Here is a 16968-nt window from a genome sequence, read left to right as displayed (position 1 = left end):
ATTTATCAAAATTACACGTACCCAAGTTAAATTTCATCTGCTATTTCTTGGCACACTAACCCAGTTGATCTACATCCTATTGTAATCTTCCTTAATTTTGGCACCATCTGCAAATTCAATAACTCAGTAACTACACTGCCATCCAAACCATTTATCTTGATCACAAACAAGAGTGGACCCAGCACAGATCTCACAGCACATCACCGGTCATTGGCTTCCAATCAGACAAACACCCTGTTACCTGCCAATTTTGTATCCAATTGGTCTGCTTACCTGGATCCTAAGTAATCTAACCTTCCTGACCAGCCTATCATGCAGGACCTTGTCAAAGGGCTTGATAAAGTCCATGTGGATAACATCTATCATTCTCCCCTTGTCAATTCTTTTGGTGACCACTTCAAAATACTATCAATTTTGTGAGGTAAGATTTCCCCAGAGGTGAAGGGGCTTTCCACACACGATATCTAACTTGCTGAGTTTTTCCAGCATTTTGTTTATGTAGCATATTCAAAAAATTTGGCGAGGAAAATTAGAAAGCCTGAAAAATTAGACAATCTTGAGAAGGATGATGACAGCAGTGAACCAGTGATTATCTGTGAAAGCAAACCCTACAATTATCAGCAAATATGGAAAAATTAGTGATGGGCAGCTTTGTCAAGAAAACAAGTGATGGAAAGACAAGCCCTGGAAAGCACACGAAATTAAGAGGAGAAACTGGAGAAAGATGTGAGATTAGAATCAAGACCAAGACCTTAAGAGAAAGTTAGGGATAACTAGCCAGGTTCCAATTTAAGAGGAAGAAATATGGTAAACAAGAAATCTGTTGTGCAGTACACAAAAATGCTGGAGAAACTCAGCAGGTCATTCAGCATCCACAGAAAGCAAAAGGCAGTTGACTTTTCAGGCCTAAGATCTCCTTCAGGAGTGATGAAAATCACAGACACCTGAACAAGGCGATGGAAGGGAAGAGGAAAAAGCACAGGCTATTAGGAGATGGGTAGATACAAGTGGAAGAGGTAAAAAGAGCTGAGAGGTGATGGGGGAGGCAGTAGAGGGCTTAGAAAGATTGCTCTCTGTTAGGGGAAGGCTGGAGAGATGGAGGAAGAAACCAGGGGAGGAGATTAACAGAAATGGGAGGTTGATATTAATATCATCTGGTTGGAGACTGCCTTGAAGCAAAATATGGTGTTGCTCCTCCAATTTACGAGTGGCCACAACTTGGCAGTACACAAGGATATAGACAGATGTATCAGTTTGGGAATGGGGTATGGAAATGAAGTGGCTGGCTGCTGGGAGGTACCAATCTGCATTCAATGAAGAGATCCATTCACAGAAGTAGAGTGGAAACAATGCAAAAATGTTTCGAGATTGATGTAACTCTGGAACAGAATAGATGCGCGGACATGGGTCCTGAGACAGCACAGGAAAAAGGTACAACTAGAAGGTGTATAGAGTTACAGGGTGGGACAAAGACACAAAATGTCTTTTATTGTACAGTGAGCAATGGGCAGACTCCCCATCGCCCTTGATATCCATGCTCTATCCAAGCTTGAATGATGAAATGGCACAGCATTCACAGCAAAATAATATTAACCTTTCAAACTGAAGACACCACTGGGAAGACTAACATTTATTGTCTATTCATAATTCACGCAGTGAAAGCGATAAACCTATAAGATACTATAATATCTAGTGACAGAATGATGCACCATGATATACCCTGTAGGTGGTGGCATGATATACCCTGTAGGTGGTGGCATGATATACCCTGTAGGTGGTGGCATGATATACCCTGTAGGTGGTGGCATGATATACCCTGTAGGTGGTGGCATGATATACCCTGTAGGTGGTGGCATGATATACCCTGTAGGTGGTGGCATGATATACCCTGTAGGTGGTGGCATGATATACCCTGTAGGTGGTGGCATGATATACCCTGTAGGTGGTGGCATGATATACCCTGTAGGTGGTGGCATGATATACCCCGTAGGTGGTGGCATGATATACCCCGTAGGTGGTGGCATGATATACCCCGTAGGTGGTGGCATGATATACCCCGTAGGTGGTGGCATGATATACCCCGTAGGTGGTGGCATGATATACCCCGTAGGTGGTGGCATGATATACCCCGTAGGTGGTGGCATGATATACCCCGTAGGTGGTGGCATGATATACCCCGTAGGTGGTGGCATGATATACCCCGTAGGTGGTGGCATGATATACCCTGTAGGTGGTGGCATGATATACCCCGTAGGTGGTGGCATGATATACCCTGTAGGTGGTGGCACGATATACCCTGTAGGTGGTGACACTATATACCCTGTAGGTGGTGACACGATATACCCTGTAGGTGGTGGCATGATATACCCTGTAGGTGGTGGCATGATATACCCTGTAGGTGGTGGCATGATATACCCTGTAGGTGGTGACATGATATACCCTGTAGGTGGTGGCATTATATACCCTGTAGGTGGTGGCATGATATACCCTGTAGGTGGTGGCATGATATACCCTGTAGGTGGTGGCATGATATACCCTGTAGGTGGTGGCATGCCTGCATCTCTTGTCCTTCTTGGTAGTGACGATTGGGTAGTTCTGTTAGGAGTAGCTTCAATGAGTTACTGCAGTGCATTTTTTGTAGCCATTATTCACTATGATAGAGAATTGAAATGTTCTCATAAGTTATGAAAAACAGGATCAGCATGTCTTTAGTCAAGGCTAATTTGTAATGCAGAGTCCTTTTCCATACCATCCGCATATCCTTGATATTAGAAAGTGATTATTTTTTTTGAGAAAGAACTTAACAACTGAACCTCCACAGCTATCTGGGATACAAAATAGGAACATTTCTAATGATTCCTTCCAAGTAGAGAATGGCTGGTGCATACCATCAACAAAGTGTAATGCAGTTACTCGCCCAAGCTACTCTGATAGAATCCTGATTTGACATTCCTTAGACAGGCAAACATCTTTCCTGCATCCTGCCATGGTATGCAAAAGTTTTGCGCAAGTTTCAATTAGTTCTCTCATTCTTCTGTAAACTAGAGAATACAGACCTAATCTTTTCTTCTTCTTTTCTTTGGCTTGGCTTCGCGGACGAAGATTAATGGAGGGGTAATGTCCACGTCAGCTGCAGGCTCGTTTGTGGCTGACAAGTCCGATGCGGGACAGGCAGACACAGTTGCAGCGGTTGCAAGGGAAAATTGGTTGGCTGGGGTTGGGTGTTGGGTTTTTCCTCCTTTGTCTTTTGTCAGTGAGGTGGGCTCTGCGGTCTTCTTCCAAGGAGGTTGCTGCCCGCCGAACTGTGAGGCGCCAAGATGCACGGTTTAAGGCGATATCAGCCCACTGGCGGTGGTCAATGTGGCAGGCACCAAGAGATTTCTTTAGGCAGTCCTTGTACCTCTTCTTTGGTGGACCTCTGTCTCGGTGGCCAGTGGAGAGCTCGCCATACAACACAATCTTGGGAAGGCGATGGTCCTCCATTCTGGAGACGTGACCTACCCAGCACAGTTGGATCTTAAGCAGCATGGCACACAAAACTCAAAACGGTCAACCAGTTTACCAATCTCGGCTGCACCATTTCATCGGATGCAAGGATCGACAACAAGATAGACAACAGACTCGCCAAGGCAAATAGTGCTTTTGGAAGACTACACAAAAGAGTCTGGAAAAAGAACCAACTGAAAAACCTCACAAAGATTAGCGTATACAGAGCCGTTGTCATACCCACACTCCTGTTCAGCTCCGAATCATGGGTCCTCTACCGGCATCACCTACGGCTCCTAGAACGCTTCCACCAGCATTGTCTCCACTCCATCCTCAACATTCATTGGAGCGACTTCATCACCAACATCGAATTACTCGAGATGGCAGAGGCCGACAGCATCGAATCCAGATCTAATCTAATATCATATTAAATGGTTAACCCACCTTCCTTGAAATCAGTCCCGTGAACTCTCTGCTCTCATACTTTTAAAACTTGCAAGACGCCATATGCAGTCTCACCAAGGCCCTATACAACTGCAATAAGATTTCCATATTTTGTCTTGAAATCCTCTCAATATTAAAAATTAACATACTGCTTGCCTTCCTAATTACAATTTGCATCTGCAAATTAATAGATAAATACAAATCAAGTAGCCTGTTTTCTTTTCAAGATGACATGAAATTCTTGAATATTGTTGAGTCGCTCATATCCAGAAAAGTGAAAAGGATTCCATCATGCACCCAACTTGTGCCCCAACACGGCCACAGACCAATTCATCCAGTCGATAGTAGCTCCCCAGTATGCTATTGGCAGAGGCTTCAATGATGTTGAGGACCTGTAATTTTAGTTGACAAGTATTCATCATTTTCACATTTCTTAAAACACTCAATTCCAGTGAATCACTCAATAACTACATTTTTTCTTCAGGTGCTTGCTTTATAGGACAGATTTCACAGCAGCAAATTTTCAACATGAATTAATTAAATTTATAATGACTAAACAATGCCAACACCACTCTCAGAGTTCTACCATAAATTGTGACCACATGACTGCAGGTGATCCAGAAATGACGAATAATTTTCTCCACACAAAACATTTTTCAGGCAAACGACAAATTGTTGCAGCTTAATCTATATTTTAAGACTCTGCCCTCTGAGATGTGAATTTTTTGTTGTACAATTTATTTGCTGAGAGCCCAAAGAATGCCTTGCTTTACTTTTATTGTTTAAGTGTAAATGAACTAAAGTAAAATATTCATGTTCCCTTGTTCCATTATTTTGTTCCACACCAACATCTCCAATACATTCTTTACATACCTGCCGGATGGCCAGAACACCCTGGGGATCCACCGTCAGCTCAGCCAGATGTACACCAAATTCTGAAACAGAACACAACCAACCATTACTTCACATACAATGAACAGGACTGAGGCATACACAAGAGAAAAGCAAAATGAAAGTGAAAAACAGGAGCAAGGTGGGGAGATGGCAGGGGAATGGGAACCAGACGGGATGGGAGAATGGGGACCAGACGGGATGGGAGAATGGGGACCGGGGGGGGGGGGGAGAATGGGGACCGGGGGGTGGGAGAATGGGGGCCGGGGGGGTGGGAGAATGGGGGCCAAGAGGGGTGGGAGAATGGGGACCAGAGGGATGGAGGGTGTTTGGGGCAGGGATGGGGGGGTTTGGGGCAGGGATGGGGGGGGTTTGGGGCAGGGATGGTGGCTGGGGCAGGGATGGTGGGCTGGGGCAGGGATGGGGGGGCTGGGGCAGGGATGGAGGGCTGGGGCAGGGATGGTGGCTGGGGCAGGGATGGTGGCTGGGGCAGGGATGGGGGGGCTGGGGCAGGGATGGGGGGGCTGGGGCAGGGATGGAGGGCTGGGGCAGGGATGGGGGGGCTGGGGCAGGGATGGGGGGGCTGGGGCAGGGATGGGGGGGCTGGGGCAGGGATGGGGGGGCTGGGGCAGGGATGGAGGGCTGGGGCAGGGATGGGGGGGCTGGGGAGGGGGATTGGGGCAGGGATGGGGAGGGGGGTTGGGGCAGGGATGGGGAGGGGGTTGGGGCAGGGATGGGGAGGGGGGTTGGGGCAGGGATGGGGAGGGGGGTTGGGGCAGGGATGGGGAGGGGGGTTGGGGCAGGGATGGGGAGGGGGGTTGGGGCAGGGATGGGGAGGGGGGTTGGGGCAGGGATGGGGAGGGGGGTTGGGGCAGGGATGGGGAGGGGGGTTGGGGCAGGGATGGGGAGGGGGGTTGGGGCAGGGATGGGGAGGGGGGTTGGGGCAGGGATGGGGAGGGGGGTTGGAGCAGGGATGGGGAGGGGGGTTGGGGCAGGGATGGGGAGGGGGGTTGGGGCAGGGATGGGGAGGGGGGTTGGGGCAGGGATGGGGAGGGGGATTGGGGCAGGGATGGAGGGCTGGGGCAGGGATGGTGGCTGGGGCAGGGATGGGGGGGCTGGGGCAGGGATGGGGGGGCTGGGGCAGGGATGGAGGGCTGGGGCAGGGATGGGGGGGCTGGGGCAGGGATGGAGGGCTGGGGCAGGGATGGGGGGCTGGGGAGGGGGATTGGGGCAGGGATGGGGAGGGGGGTTGGGGCAGGGATGGGGAGGGGGGTTGGGGCAGGGATGGGGAGGGGGGTTGGGGCAGGGATGGGGAGGGGGGTTGGGGCAGGGATGGGGAGGGGGGTTGGGGCAGGGATGGGGAGGGGGGTTGGGGCAGGGATGGGGAGGGGGGTTGGGGCAGGGATGGGGAGGGGGGTTGGGGCAGGGATGGGGAGGGGGGTTTGGGCAGGGATGGGGAGGGGGGTTGGGGCAGGGATGGGGAGGGGGGTTGGGGCAGGGATGGGGAGGGGGGTTGGGGCAGGGATGGGGAGGGGGGTTGGGGCAGGGATGGGGAGGGGGATTGGGGCAGGGATGGGGAGGGGGGTTGGGGCAGGGAAGGAGGAAGAGGACCAGGGAAGGAGGAAGAGGACCAGGGAAGGAGGAAGGGAACCAGGGAAGGAGGAAGGGAACCAGGGAAGGAGGAAGGGAACCAGGGAAGGAGGAAGGGAACCAGGGAAGGAGGAAGGGAACCAGGGAAGGAGGAAGGGAACCAGGGAAGGAGGAAGGGAACCAGGGAAGGAGGAAGGGAACCAGGGAAGGAGGAAGGGAACCAGGGAAGGAGGAAGGGAACCAGGGAAGGAGGAAGGGAACCAGGGAAGGAGGAAGGGAACCAGGGAAGGAGGAAGGGAACCAGGGAAGGAGGAAGGGAACCATATGTCACCATGGGTGCCACAGAGAAGGGGTGGGGTGCAAGGACAGTAAGGATGAGACCTCCCTTGTGTTCCTTCTGTCTCTTAGGTCAGCTCCACACTTCCACGACCCCAGTTTTCTGACTGACCTGCTGAGTTTGTCCAGCAGTTTTGTGTACCATGCTCCTCTCAAACGTCACCTCTGCCCCTTACCTCCCACCCCCCCGGTCTCCATTCTCCCACCCCTCTGGTCCCCATTCTCCCATCCCTGTCTGGTTCCCATTCCCATGCCATCTCCCCACCTTGCTCCTGTTTCTCACCCCCTCCTTCAGCCCCCTTCAGCCAGCCCACCCCTCCTTCTCTCCCTCCACCCAGCCCACCCCTCCTTCTCTCCCTCCACCCAGCCCACCCCTCCTTCTCTCCCTCCACCCAGCCCACCCCTCCTTCTCTCCCTCCACCCAGCCCACCCCTCCTTCTCTCCCTCCACCCAGCCCACCCCTCCTTCTCTCCCTCCACCCAGCCCACCCCTCCTTCTCTCCCTCCACCCAGCCCACCCCTCCATCACCTCCCCATTCGCCCAGCCCTCCTTCACGCCCCCCTCCGCCCAGCCCACCCATCACCTACCCCTTCGCCCAGCCCACCCCTCCTTCACCTCCCCTTCAACCAGCCCACCCTTCCTTCACCTCCCCCTCCGCCCAGCCCACCCCTCCTTCACCACCCTTCGCTCAGCCCACCTCTCCTACGACCAGCCCAGCCCTCCTTCATCTCCCCCTTACCAGCCCACCCCTCCTTCCCCTCTCTCGTCCCAGACGCTCACCCTCCGTCACCTCCAGCACTTTGATCTGCTCCTCTCCCGCGGCCCGCACCTCCTGAACCGGGGAGAGGATGGAGCCCAAGGCCTCGAAGAGCGCCTCCTTCAGGCCCTGCTGCACGGGCCCGACAGGAGCCGCCGTCATGGGGTTGGCTATCGGGACAGCGCTTGCGTGACCCGGGCCGGCTACCACTCCGGCACCCGGTCTCGCTGCCGCCATCTTTCCGCTAACACTGAGCATCTAGGGCGCCAAACGCACCGGAAGTAGCGATAGCGCACGCTCCCGCGCTAATCGATTTCCGTGGGCAGGCTCAGGCATCGAAGCGTGAGTCCGCTGAGCGCGCATGCGCCTAGTAGCGCCTGGCTAAAGTCGGGGGCCACAGGTCAAGAGTAACAGGAGGGAGGGCGGTGGATCAGAGGGGACAAGCACGGAGGAGAGGAATGGGCCGGGTGGGGTGAGGATAATATGGAAGAGAGAGATGAACACGGAAAGAAAGGGATGGAGGAGTCGGATGAACCAGGAGAGAGAGGGATGGGCCAGGAGGGAGGGATGGAGGAGAGGGATGAACCAGAAGGGAAAGAGACGGAGGAGAGGGACGGACGGGAAGGTCGGGCCAGGAGGGACAAGGGAGAGTGATGGACCAGGAGGGACGGAGGAGAGCGATGGACCAGGAGGGACGGAGGAGAGCGATGGACCAGGAGGGACGGAGGAGAGCGATGGACCAGGAGGGACGGAGGAGAGCGATGGACCAGGAGGGACGGAGGAGAGCGATGGACCAGGAGGGACGGAGGAGAGCGATGGACCAGGAGGGACGGAGGAGAGCGATGGACCAGGAGGGACGGAGGAGAGCGATGGACCAGGAGGGACGGAGGAGAGCGATGGACCAGGAGGGACGGAGGAGAGCGATGGACCAGGAGGGACGGAGGAGAGCGATGGACCAGGAGGGACGGAGGAGAGCGATGGACCAGGAGGGACGGAGGAGAGCGATGGACCAGGAGGGACGGAGGAGAGCGATGGACCAGGAGGGACGGAGGAGAGCGATGGACCAGGAGGGACGGAGGAGAGCGATGGACCAGGAGGGACGGAGGAGAGCGATGGACCAGGAGGGACGGAGGAGAGCGATGGACCAGGAGGGACGGAGGAGAGCGATGGACCAGGAGGGACGGAGGAGAGCGATGGACCAGGAGGGACGGAGGAGAGCGATGGACCAGGAGGGACGGAGGAGAGCGATGGACCAGGAGGGACGGAGGAGAGCGATGGACCAGGAGGGACGGAGGAGAGCGATGGACCAGGAGGGACGGAGGAGAGCGATGGACCAGGAGGGACGGAGGAGAGCGATGGACCAGGAGGGACGGAGGAGAGCGATGGACCAGGAGGGACGGAGGAGAGCGATGGACCAGGAGGGACGGAGGAGAGCGATGGACCAGGAGGGACGGAGGAGAGCGATGGACCAGGAGGGACGGAGGAGAGCGATGGACCAGGAGGGACGGAGGAGAGCGATGGACCAGGAGGGACGGAGGAGAGCGATGGACCAGGAGGGATGGAGGAGAGTGATGGACCAGGAGGGACGGAGGAGAGCGATGGACCAGGAGGGATGGAGGAGAGTGATGAACCAGGAGGGATGAACCAGAAGGTGGTTGGGAAGCTGAAAGGTCTTCCAAACCAGATGGAATGCACTCTTGAGCAATGAAAGAAGTAGGTAGAGACTGTGGAGGCATGAGTAATCTTCCAAGAGTCAATAGATTTTGGCATCGTTCTGCACTCTGCTATTTAAAAAGGGAGGCAGCACAAAGGAAATTATAGACAAGTTAGGCTAATAGTAGTGGTTGGGAAGTTGTTGGAGTCGATTGTCAAGGCAGAGGTTGTGGAGTACCTAGAGATGCATGACAAGATAGGCAAAAGTCAGCATGGTTTCCTTAAGCGAAAATCTCACCTGACAGACATAATGCAACTTTTTGGGGAAATCACAAGCAGGCTCGACAAAGGACATGCAGTGAATGTTTTATATCTGGACTTTCCAATAGCCTTTGACAGGGTGCCATACATGAGACTTCTTAATAAGAAGAAAGCCCATGGAATTACAAGAAAGATGGTAGCATGGGTAGGGCATTGGCTGATCAGCAGTAAACAGAATGGGAACAAAGGGATCTTATTCTGGTTGGCTATCAATGGTGTTGCACAGGGGTCAGCTGTGGGACCACGTCTTGCATTGTATGTTAATGATTTGGAGCACAGAATAAATGGCTTTGTGGCTCAGTTTAAAGCTAGTGGAGACGCAGGTAGTGAGGAGGAAACGGCTGCAGAAAGACTTCGATTTGGGGAATGGGCAAAGAAGTGGCAAATTAAATACAATGTTGGAAAGTGTACGGTCGTGCGCTTTGGTAGAAGGAATAAGAGGGTAGACTATTACAGTAAGATTCATTATCAGACTTCAAGTTACCAGTAAAAAAAATCCGAAACTAAATAGGCGCAAAGGGACTTGGGAGTCCTTGTGCAGGATATTCTAAAGGTTTTCCTCCAGGTTGAGACAGTGATGAAGGCGGCAAATGCAGTGTTGGCATTCGTATCTAGAGGAACAGGATGTGATGTTGAGGCTTTAAAAAACACTAGTGAGACCTCACTTGGAGTACAGGGTATAGTTTTGGCTCTTTCTTTAAGAAAGGATGTGCTGGCATTGGAGCGTTTGCAGAGAAGATTCACAAGAACAATGAGTTTCCTCTGGCTGCTCCAGTCTCCTCCCAACATTCAAAACGTACAAGAGTTGTAGGCCAATTTGACAGCATGGATTCATGGGCCAAAAGGCCCTGTGACCGTGCTGTAGGTCTAAAAACATGATTCTTGGAATGAAGGAATTAGCACATGAGCATTTGACAGCTCTTGAACTGAACTCCTTGGAGTTCAGAAGAATGAGGGGGACTTTATAGAAGCATTTTGAATGTTGAAATGCCTGGACGGAGTAGATGTGGCAAAGTTTTTTCCCAAAGCAGAGGAGTCCAGGACAAGAGGGCACAACTTCAGATTTCAATGGTGCCCACTTAAAACATATGTGGAGAAATGTCTTTAGCCAGAGTGATGAACCTCTGGAATTTGCTACCACAGGTGGCTGTAAAGGCCAGGTTGTTGGTGGGGGGTGGGGGGGCAGATTGACAGGTATCTGAATAGTCAGGGTTTCGAAAGTTATGGGGAGACGGCAGGGGAGTGCGCACAAAGCAGAGATCACTGCTGCCCAGTAAACCTTGGGTTTTGCGACATATTTATCAATGGTCTATGACCCAAGATCGTGTTATATGGCAAGCTCTCCACTGGCCACCGAGACAGAGGTGCACCAAAGAAGAGGTACAAGGACTGCCTAAAGAAATCTCTTGGTGCCTGCCACATTGACCACCGCCAGTGGGCTGATATCGCCTCAAACCGTGCATCTTGGCGCCTCACAGTTCGGCGGGCAGCAACCTCCTTTGAAGAAGACCGCAGAGCCCACCTCACTGACAAAAAACAAAGGAGGAAAAACCCAACACCCAACCCCAACCAACCAATTTTCCCTTGCAACCGTTCCTGCCTGTCCCGCATCGGACTTGTCAGTCACCAACGAGCCTGCAGCAGACGTGGACATACCCCTCCATAAATCTTCGTCCGCGAAGCCAAGCCAAAGAATGACAGAAACATTCTCATTGAAGAGTGGTATCAAGCTGCATCAGAATCAGGATTTATTGTCATGAACAAGTCATGAAATTCAGGGTTTTGTGGCAGCATCAGTGAAAACATACATGTTATAACCATCTTACGACTACTCTAAAAATAACCATAATAGAGCACAAAAAAATAAGGCAGTTTCTTTCGTTCATTGATTATTTAGGAATCTGATGGCAGCGGGGAAGAAGCTGTCCTTGTGCCGCTGGGTGCTCATCTTTAGGCTCCTGTACCTTTTCCCCAATGGTAGCAGAGTGAAGAGGGGATATCCTGGGTGGTGGGGGTCTTTGAGGATAGAGGCCATTTTTTTTTGACACCGCCTCATGTAGATGTCCTCAATGGAGTGAAGTCTGGTGCCTGTGATGTTGCAGGCTGAGTTAACAACATCTGCATATTTATTCTTGTGGAGTTTATTCTTGTCCTGAGAGTGGGCATCTCCATACCAGGCAATGATGCAAACAGCCAGAATGCTCTCCACGCAAACCTGTAGAGGTTTACGAGAATCTTTGGTGATATACCGAATCTCCTCAGACACCTCACGAAGTATAGCCGCTGGCGAGCCTTCTTTGTGATTGCATCAACGTGGAGGCTCCAGGTCAGATCCTTAGAGATGTTGACACCCAGGAAGTTGCCCCAACAATTTTTTGCAGTTCTACCACAACCAGCCACAAATATTGGTAGATAATGAAACCTGTCCACCAATGACAATATCTCAAACTATCTTCAGTAGTAACAGAGGCCAACATGTGATTGTTAAAGACTGAAGCATTTGCATGTCTTCCATCAGAACCATCAAGCCAAAGATTGATCTTAACATCACACTACAGAAACCTGTTTCTCATTCCACACAATAAAAATAAATGGCGAACGAGTCCCACTAAATATCTGGAGTTGAGGAGTAACCATGTTCTGGCTAGCTTGTTCAGTTACAATCCTGATGTTTATCCAAAAATGTGTGTCCTGTCTTATAGAGGATCAATCAAAAGCAAACTACAGAGAGTAGAATCATGAAATAAATCAGGAGGAGCTGAAAATGTATTGCAGGTCCTGCAGCAAAGTTAACATTCCAGGGCAATTTTCACCTTATTTTCAAAACATTTCTTTATGCATACTCTGTCCTTCAGTACAAGACGTTGGCAATGAGATGGAGGGAGGGTATGTGGGGTGTCCACAGACCATTATCTACAGTCATTTAGTTCCATTATGTTTTTTTTTAAACTCCATCTAAACTCATTCTACTTCATCATCCAAGTTAACATTTCAGTTTGGAGATCCTTGGACCTGTACGTGAAAACTAAAAAAAATGATGCTGAAATATAAAATGCTTGTCAGCCAGCATCTGTGGAAACAGAGTTAACATTTCAGGTCAAAAAACCTTTCATTAGAAAAATTTAAAACATTTTTCTTTCCACTGATGCTACCTAATTTGCTGAGTGCTTTCAGCATTTCCTATATGTACTTGAACCTCTACCAAAAGTCCCCTGTACCTCAACAATCACCAGGATTCTATCATTCATTGTCTATGGCACACATGTCAAACTCTGGCCCACGGGCCAAAATAATTATATTTGGCCCGCAAGATCATTTCAAAAATGTATTAGAGGTGGCCCGCCCTGCAGCGAGAGCCGATGCTGTTTTTTGGTAATGTCACCCCCCACCATCCTCCCACTTCATTGCACATCCTTCCCCATTGTAACACGAGAAGTCTGTCGATGTCATCAGCCGCCAAGCCAGTTGGAAGGCTCCGCGCACAACCAGTCACTTCTCCCACCTGTCGAGCGGTGCAGCGGATTGGCGAGCGCCTGTGATTTCCTGTCGGCGCGATGGGCATGGCAGGCTGCGCACGGCCCCCGGGCAGCGCGAGCCGCGCGCGACTGGCACCGGACGGCCCTTCCACAGCACGAGCGCACTTCTCCCGGTCGCCACGGCCTTAGCGCTTGCACCCGCGCAGACCCCAGGGACGGCTGGTTCGACCCTGCACGTGAAGAGAGAGATGGTGGTGTCCGTAAAGGCTGATCGGCAGCGAGCTGGGCCTGAGTGTGTGGGTAAGCAGGGGTGGGCAGAGGGTGTAGGTGAGGAGTAATGGGCAGGGGAAGTTATGGTGGTGCGAGGGCCAGTTAGAGGGAGGGATGAGTGGAAGGAGGGGTGGATAGGGAAGAGGTAAAAGGGGAGGGGCAGGGCAAGTAGGGGAGGGGTGATTAGAGGGTGAGAGATGGGTAGAGGGAGGAACAGGTTGAGGGGAGAGGCAGTAGAGGGGCGTGTATAGGATGGGGTGGGTAGAGGCAGAGCGAGTGGAGTGAGGGGTGAGTAGAGGTTGGGTAAAGGACTGGTCAGGTCGAGGGATGGTGGGTCGAGGGTGAATAGAGGCCTAGAGCCTGAGGAGTGAGCAGGAAATGCTGAGTCCTGATGCAGGCCAAAATGGACACAGCCTGTGAATGCTGACTACATCTCCACAGGGACCAAATATGTTTCCCTCAGGTCAAGCAAAGGATGAACTTGAGCTACCTACTCCTGACCTGTAACATTATCCTCCTAAAGTTATATCCTAAAGTTTAACATTAGATATGTTAAAAGAAGAGAAAACATGCAGATGTTGTTGAAAATTTTCAATAAATATTTAGTTCGGCCCTCGACTTAGTCCAAGTTTTTAATTTTGGCCCTCCGTGAATTTGAGTTTGACATCCCTGGTCTATGGCCTACCCTTTTTTTGTGCACCCAAAATGCATCAACTCACATTTCAAGTCAAGTTTATTGTCATTTGATTGTACAGTAACAACCCAACTAAACAGTGTTCTCCAGTCCTCAGTGCAAAACATGCAGACACAATACACATACAGACAAATAACACATTTGCACATCTATAAAATAAATATGGATTTGTACAAATGAGAGTCTCAGATGGTTGTTTTGATCGTTCAGAATTTTTACTTACCATTGGAAGGAGCTGTTCCTCAGCCTGATGGTGTTGACAGGAGCAGCTGAACGATGCAGAGTGCAGGATGGAAGGGATCCTCAATGATTTTGTATGCTCTCTTCAGACAACGATCCCAGTAGATCATTTTGTTTGGGGGGGGGGGTTAGTGGAGGGAAGAATCCAGTGATCCCTTCCTCCACTCTTATGACCCTGTGGATTGACTTCTGACCCATTTCTCTGCAGCAACCGATAGAACACATATGGAAGGTTGACATAATGGTGGCCAGGAGCCTTCAGTCTTCAGTAAGTGCAGTCCCATCTTCCTGACAAGTGAGGAGATATTGAGTCTCCATGATAGGTCACTAGTTAAGTGAACTCCAAGGAACTTGGTGTTCTCCCTACTAGAGTTGTTGATATGTAGTGGAGGGTGGTGGTTCCTGGTCCTCCTGAAATCCATAATCATCTCTTTTGTCTTGTCCACATTGAAACTCAGGTTGTTACTCTTGCATCATTTCAAGAGATTTTCTACCACTTCTCTGTCGTGCTACTATGGCGTCATCTGCAAACTTGATGACACTGTTGGAGGTGGAACAGTTTCTTCTACAAGCAAATTTAAATGGGTCCAGCGTCTCTGGGAGGTGGGCTTTGATGGTTCCATCACCAGACATTCAAAGCATTTCATAATGGTGGAGGTCAGTGCCACAGGGCGGTACAGGATACCTCACCTTTTATCCGGGATCGTCAAGACTGGACACCTGCCATTGTTCAGAATCTTCCAGATTTCAGAATCATTTTTATTTCTGTCCCTTTAAGCCTGCTGGAGTCACAATGCCGACTCTTACCCGCCTCACCCGCCTGAGTCGCGCTGCGACTTTCCCCACCTCACCAGCCCGAGTCATGCTGCCATCTCTCCCTCTTGCCCATCCGAGTTGCGCTGCCATCTGTCCCCTGACCAAGTCGCGCTACTGTCTATCTGTTCACCCTGATTGAGTTGCGTTCAGCACCAGGGGAATGGCCCACCTAGATTCCCGTGCTGGAGCTGGTACAGAGGTTTCAGCTGTGTGAGGAATTATGGGTAGCAACAACAGCCATTGAGCTGCTGCCAAGCCATCTGAAAGTGCTGTGATGCTGGACGGGCATTAGTATAGGCAATTTGGAGGTGCTTATAAAGTAGCGGAATACAATGGGATACATGGGAATTGAGCAAGGGTCGCGTCAGGTCATGTTTGTCAACAAACTCCATCTTTGATGAGGAGATGTCATCTACTGAAAAGAAATGCTGGTTTTTGGAGGTTTGCAGTTTTCGGAATTCTGGATAATATGTTAGGCACCTATAGTCATTGTTGTCCTCTTGGGAACCTAGATGATGGTGGCTGTCTTGAACCCTCTTGGAACAATGGACTGCAGTGAGATGTTGAAGATGTCCATGAAGACTTCTGTCAATTATCTGTGTTGTCCTTCAGTACTCAACCAGGTATGTCTTCTTGTCCCACTGCCTTGTGTGGGTTCACCTTGGATAGAGTTCTTCTCTCCTCAGTTGTGGCTATGCAGGGGACCCGTTCATCAGGGGATACCGAGTTACCTATCTAACTCAGCATCCTGTAACCCATGGACCTATCAACACCACCTCCATTCTTCAGGTCATGAACCATACCTTCCGCATTCACATTCAAATCATTCAAGTATACAAATATCAGTAAGCGGCTCAGCACCAATCCCCGGTAAGAGGCTTTCAATCACAAAAACAACCTTCCATCATCATTCTGTCCCCCATTACCTTGTTAATTTCGAATTCATTTTGCCAGGTTGCCTGGGTTTTAATCTCTTGATCAGTGTCCCATATCGGGCCTTTCAAAGGCAACAATGTTTCTGTAGATTACATATACAGGCCTTATTCTACCACTTTGCCTCCTTTTCAATCAATTATTCTGACAATATCTCAACCCACTACAATTCACCTACCATCACAGTTTCTCCAGAGTAGATGCAATATCATTGGCTCTCCATTCAGCTCATAATCTAGACAACAGGAGCATGTACATTGGTCTACTCTTCATCACTGCAGCTCAGCTTTCAGTACCGATTAACAAGCTCTAAAATCCGTCTCTGCACTCTCCACCACCCCCCCCCCCCACCCCTTGACTTCCTCATTAGAAGACCACAGACAGCATGAATTGGAAACATCTCACTATCAACAAAAGTGCACCTCAAGGATGCATGCTTAGCTCACTGCTCTACACTGCACCCATGACTAGCCACAATTTGAATGCCATCTACAAGTTTGCCAGTGAAACCACAGTTATCTGCAGAATGACAGACAACAATGAAGAAGCATCCAGGAGGGAGATAGATCAGCTAGTTGAATGGTGTCACAACAACCTTGCACTCAATGTTAGAAAAATTAAGGAGCTGACTGTGGACTTCAGGAGGGGGAAATCAGGAGAACACAAACCAGTCCTCATCAAAGGGTCAGCAGGGGACAGAATCAGAAGTTATGGTCATAAATAAGTCATGAAATTCTGTTTGGCAGTAGCATCATAGTTCAAGCATTCACATTAGAACCATCTTAAAACATAAATAAAATAAAAATGGTAGTGCACGAGAAGTAAGGCAACATTGTTGGTTCATTAATTATTCAGGAATCTGATGGCAGCAGGTCGAAGCTGTCCCTGTGCCACTGAGAGCTCGTCTTTAGGCTCCTGTACCTTTTCCCTGATGGTAGCAGAACGAAGAGAGCATGGCCTGGTGGTGGGGGTCTTTGAGGATAGAGGGTCTTTTATTTATAAAGACACCGTCTCATGTAGATGTCCTCGATGGAGCAAAGTCTGGCACCTGTGTTGTCGCA

General features: G+C 50.5%; 1 protein-coding gene across 1 annotated transcript in view; it reads right to left on the bottom strand.

Annotated features, from left to right (window-relative positions):
* ipo9 (importin 9) overlaps positions 1–7797 on the bottom strand; it is a 99167-nt gene extending 91370 nt beyond the window's left edge. Inside the window, exons 1-2 of the mRNA XM_069941296.1 lie at positions 7528–7797; positions 4804–4865 (exon numbers count right to left, since the gene is read on the bottom strand). Coding sequence (XP_069797397.1) covers positions 4804–4865; positions 7528–7762 — 297 coding nt within the window. The 5' untranslated portion in view covers positions 7763–7797. The remainder of the gene's footprint in view (positions 1–4803; positions 4866–7527) is intronic.
* Positions 7798–16968: the final 9171 nt, after the last annotated feature.

This window comes from Narcine bancroftii, chromosome 5 (genome assembly GCF_036971445.1).
Source record: "Narcine bancroftii isolate sNarBan1 chromosome 5, sNarBan1.hap1, whole genome shotgun sequence".
NCBI lineage: Eukaryota > Metazoa > Chordata > Chondrichthyes > Torpediniformes > Narcinidae > Narcine > Narcine bancroftii.
This window is presented reverse-complemented; position numbering and strand designations above follow the sequence as displayed.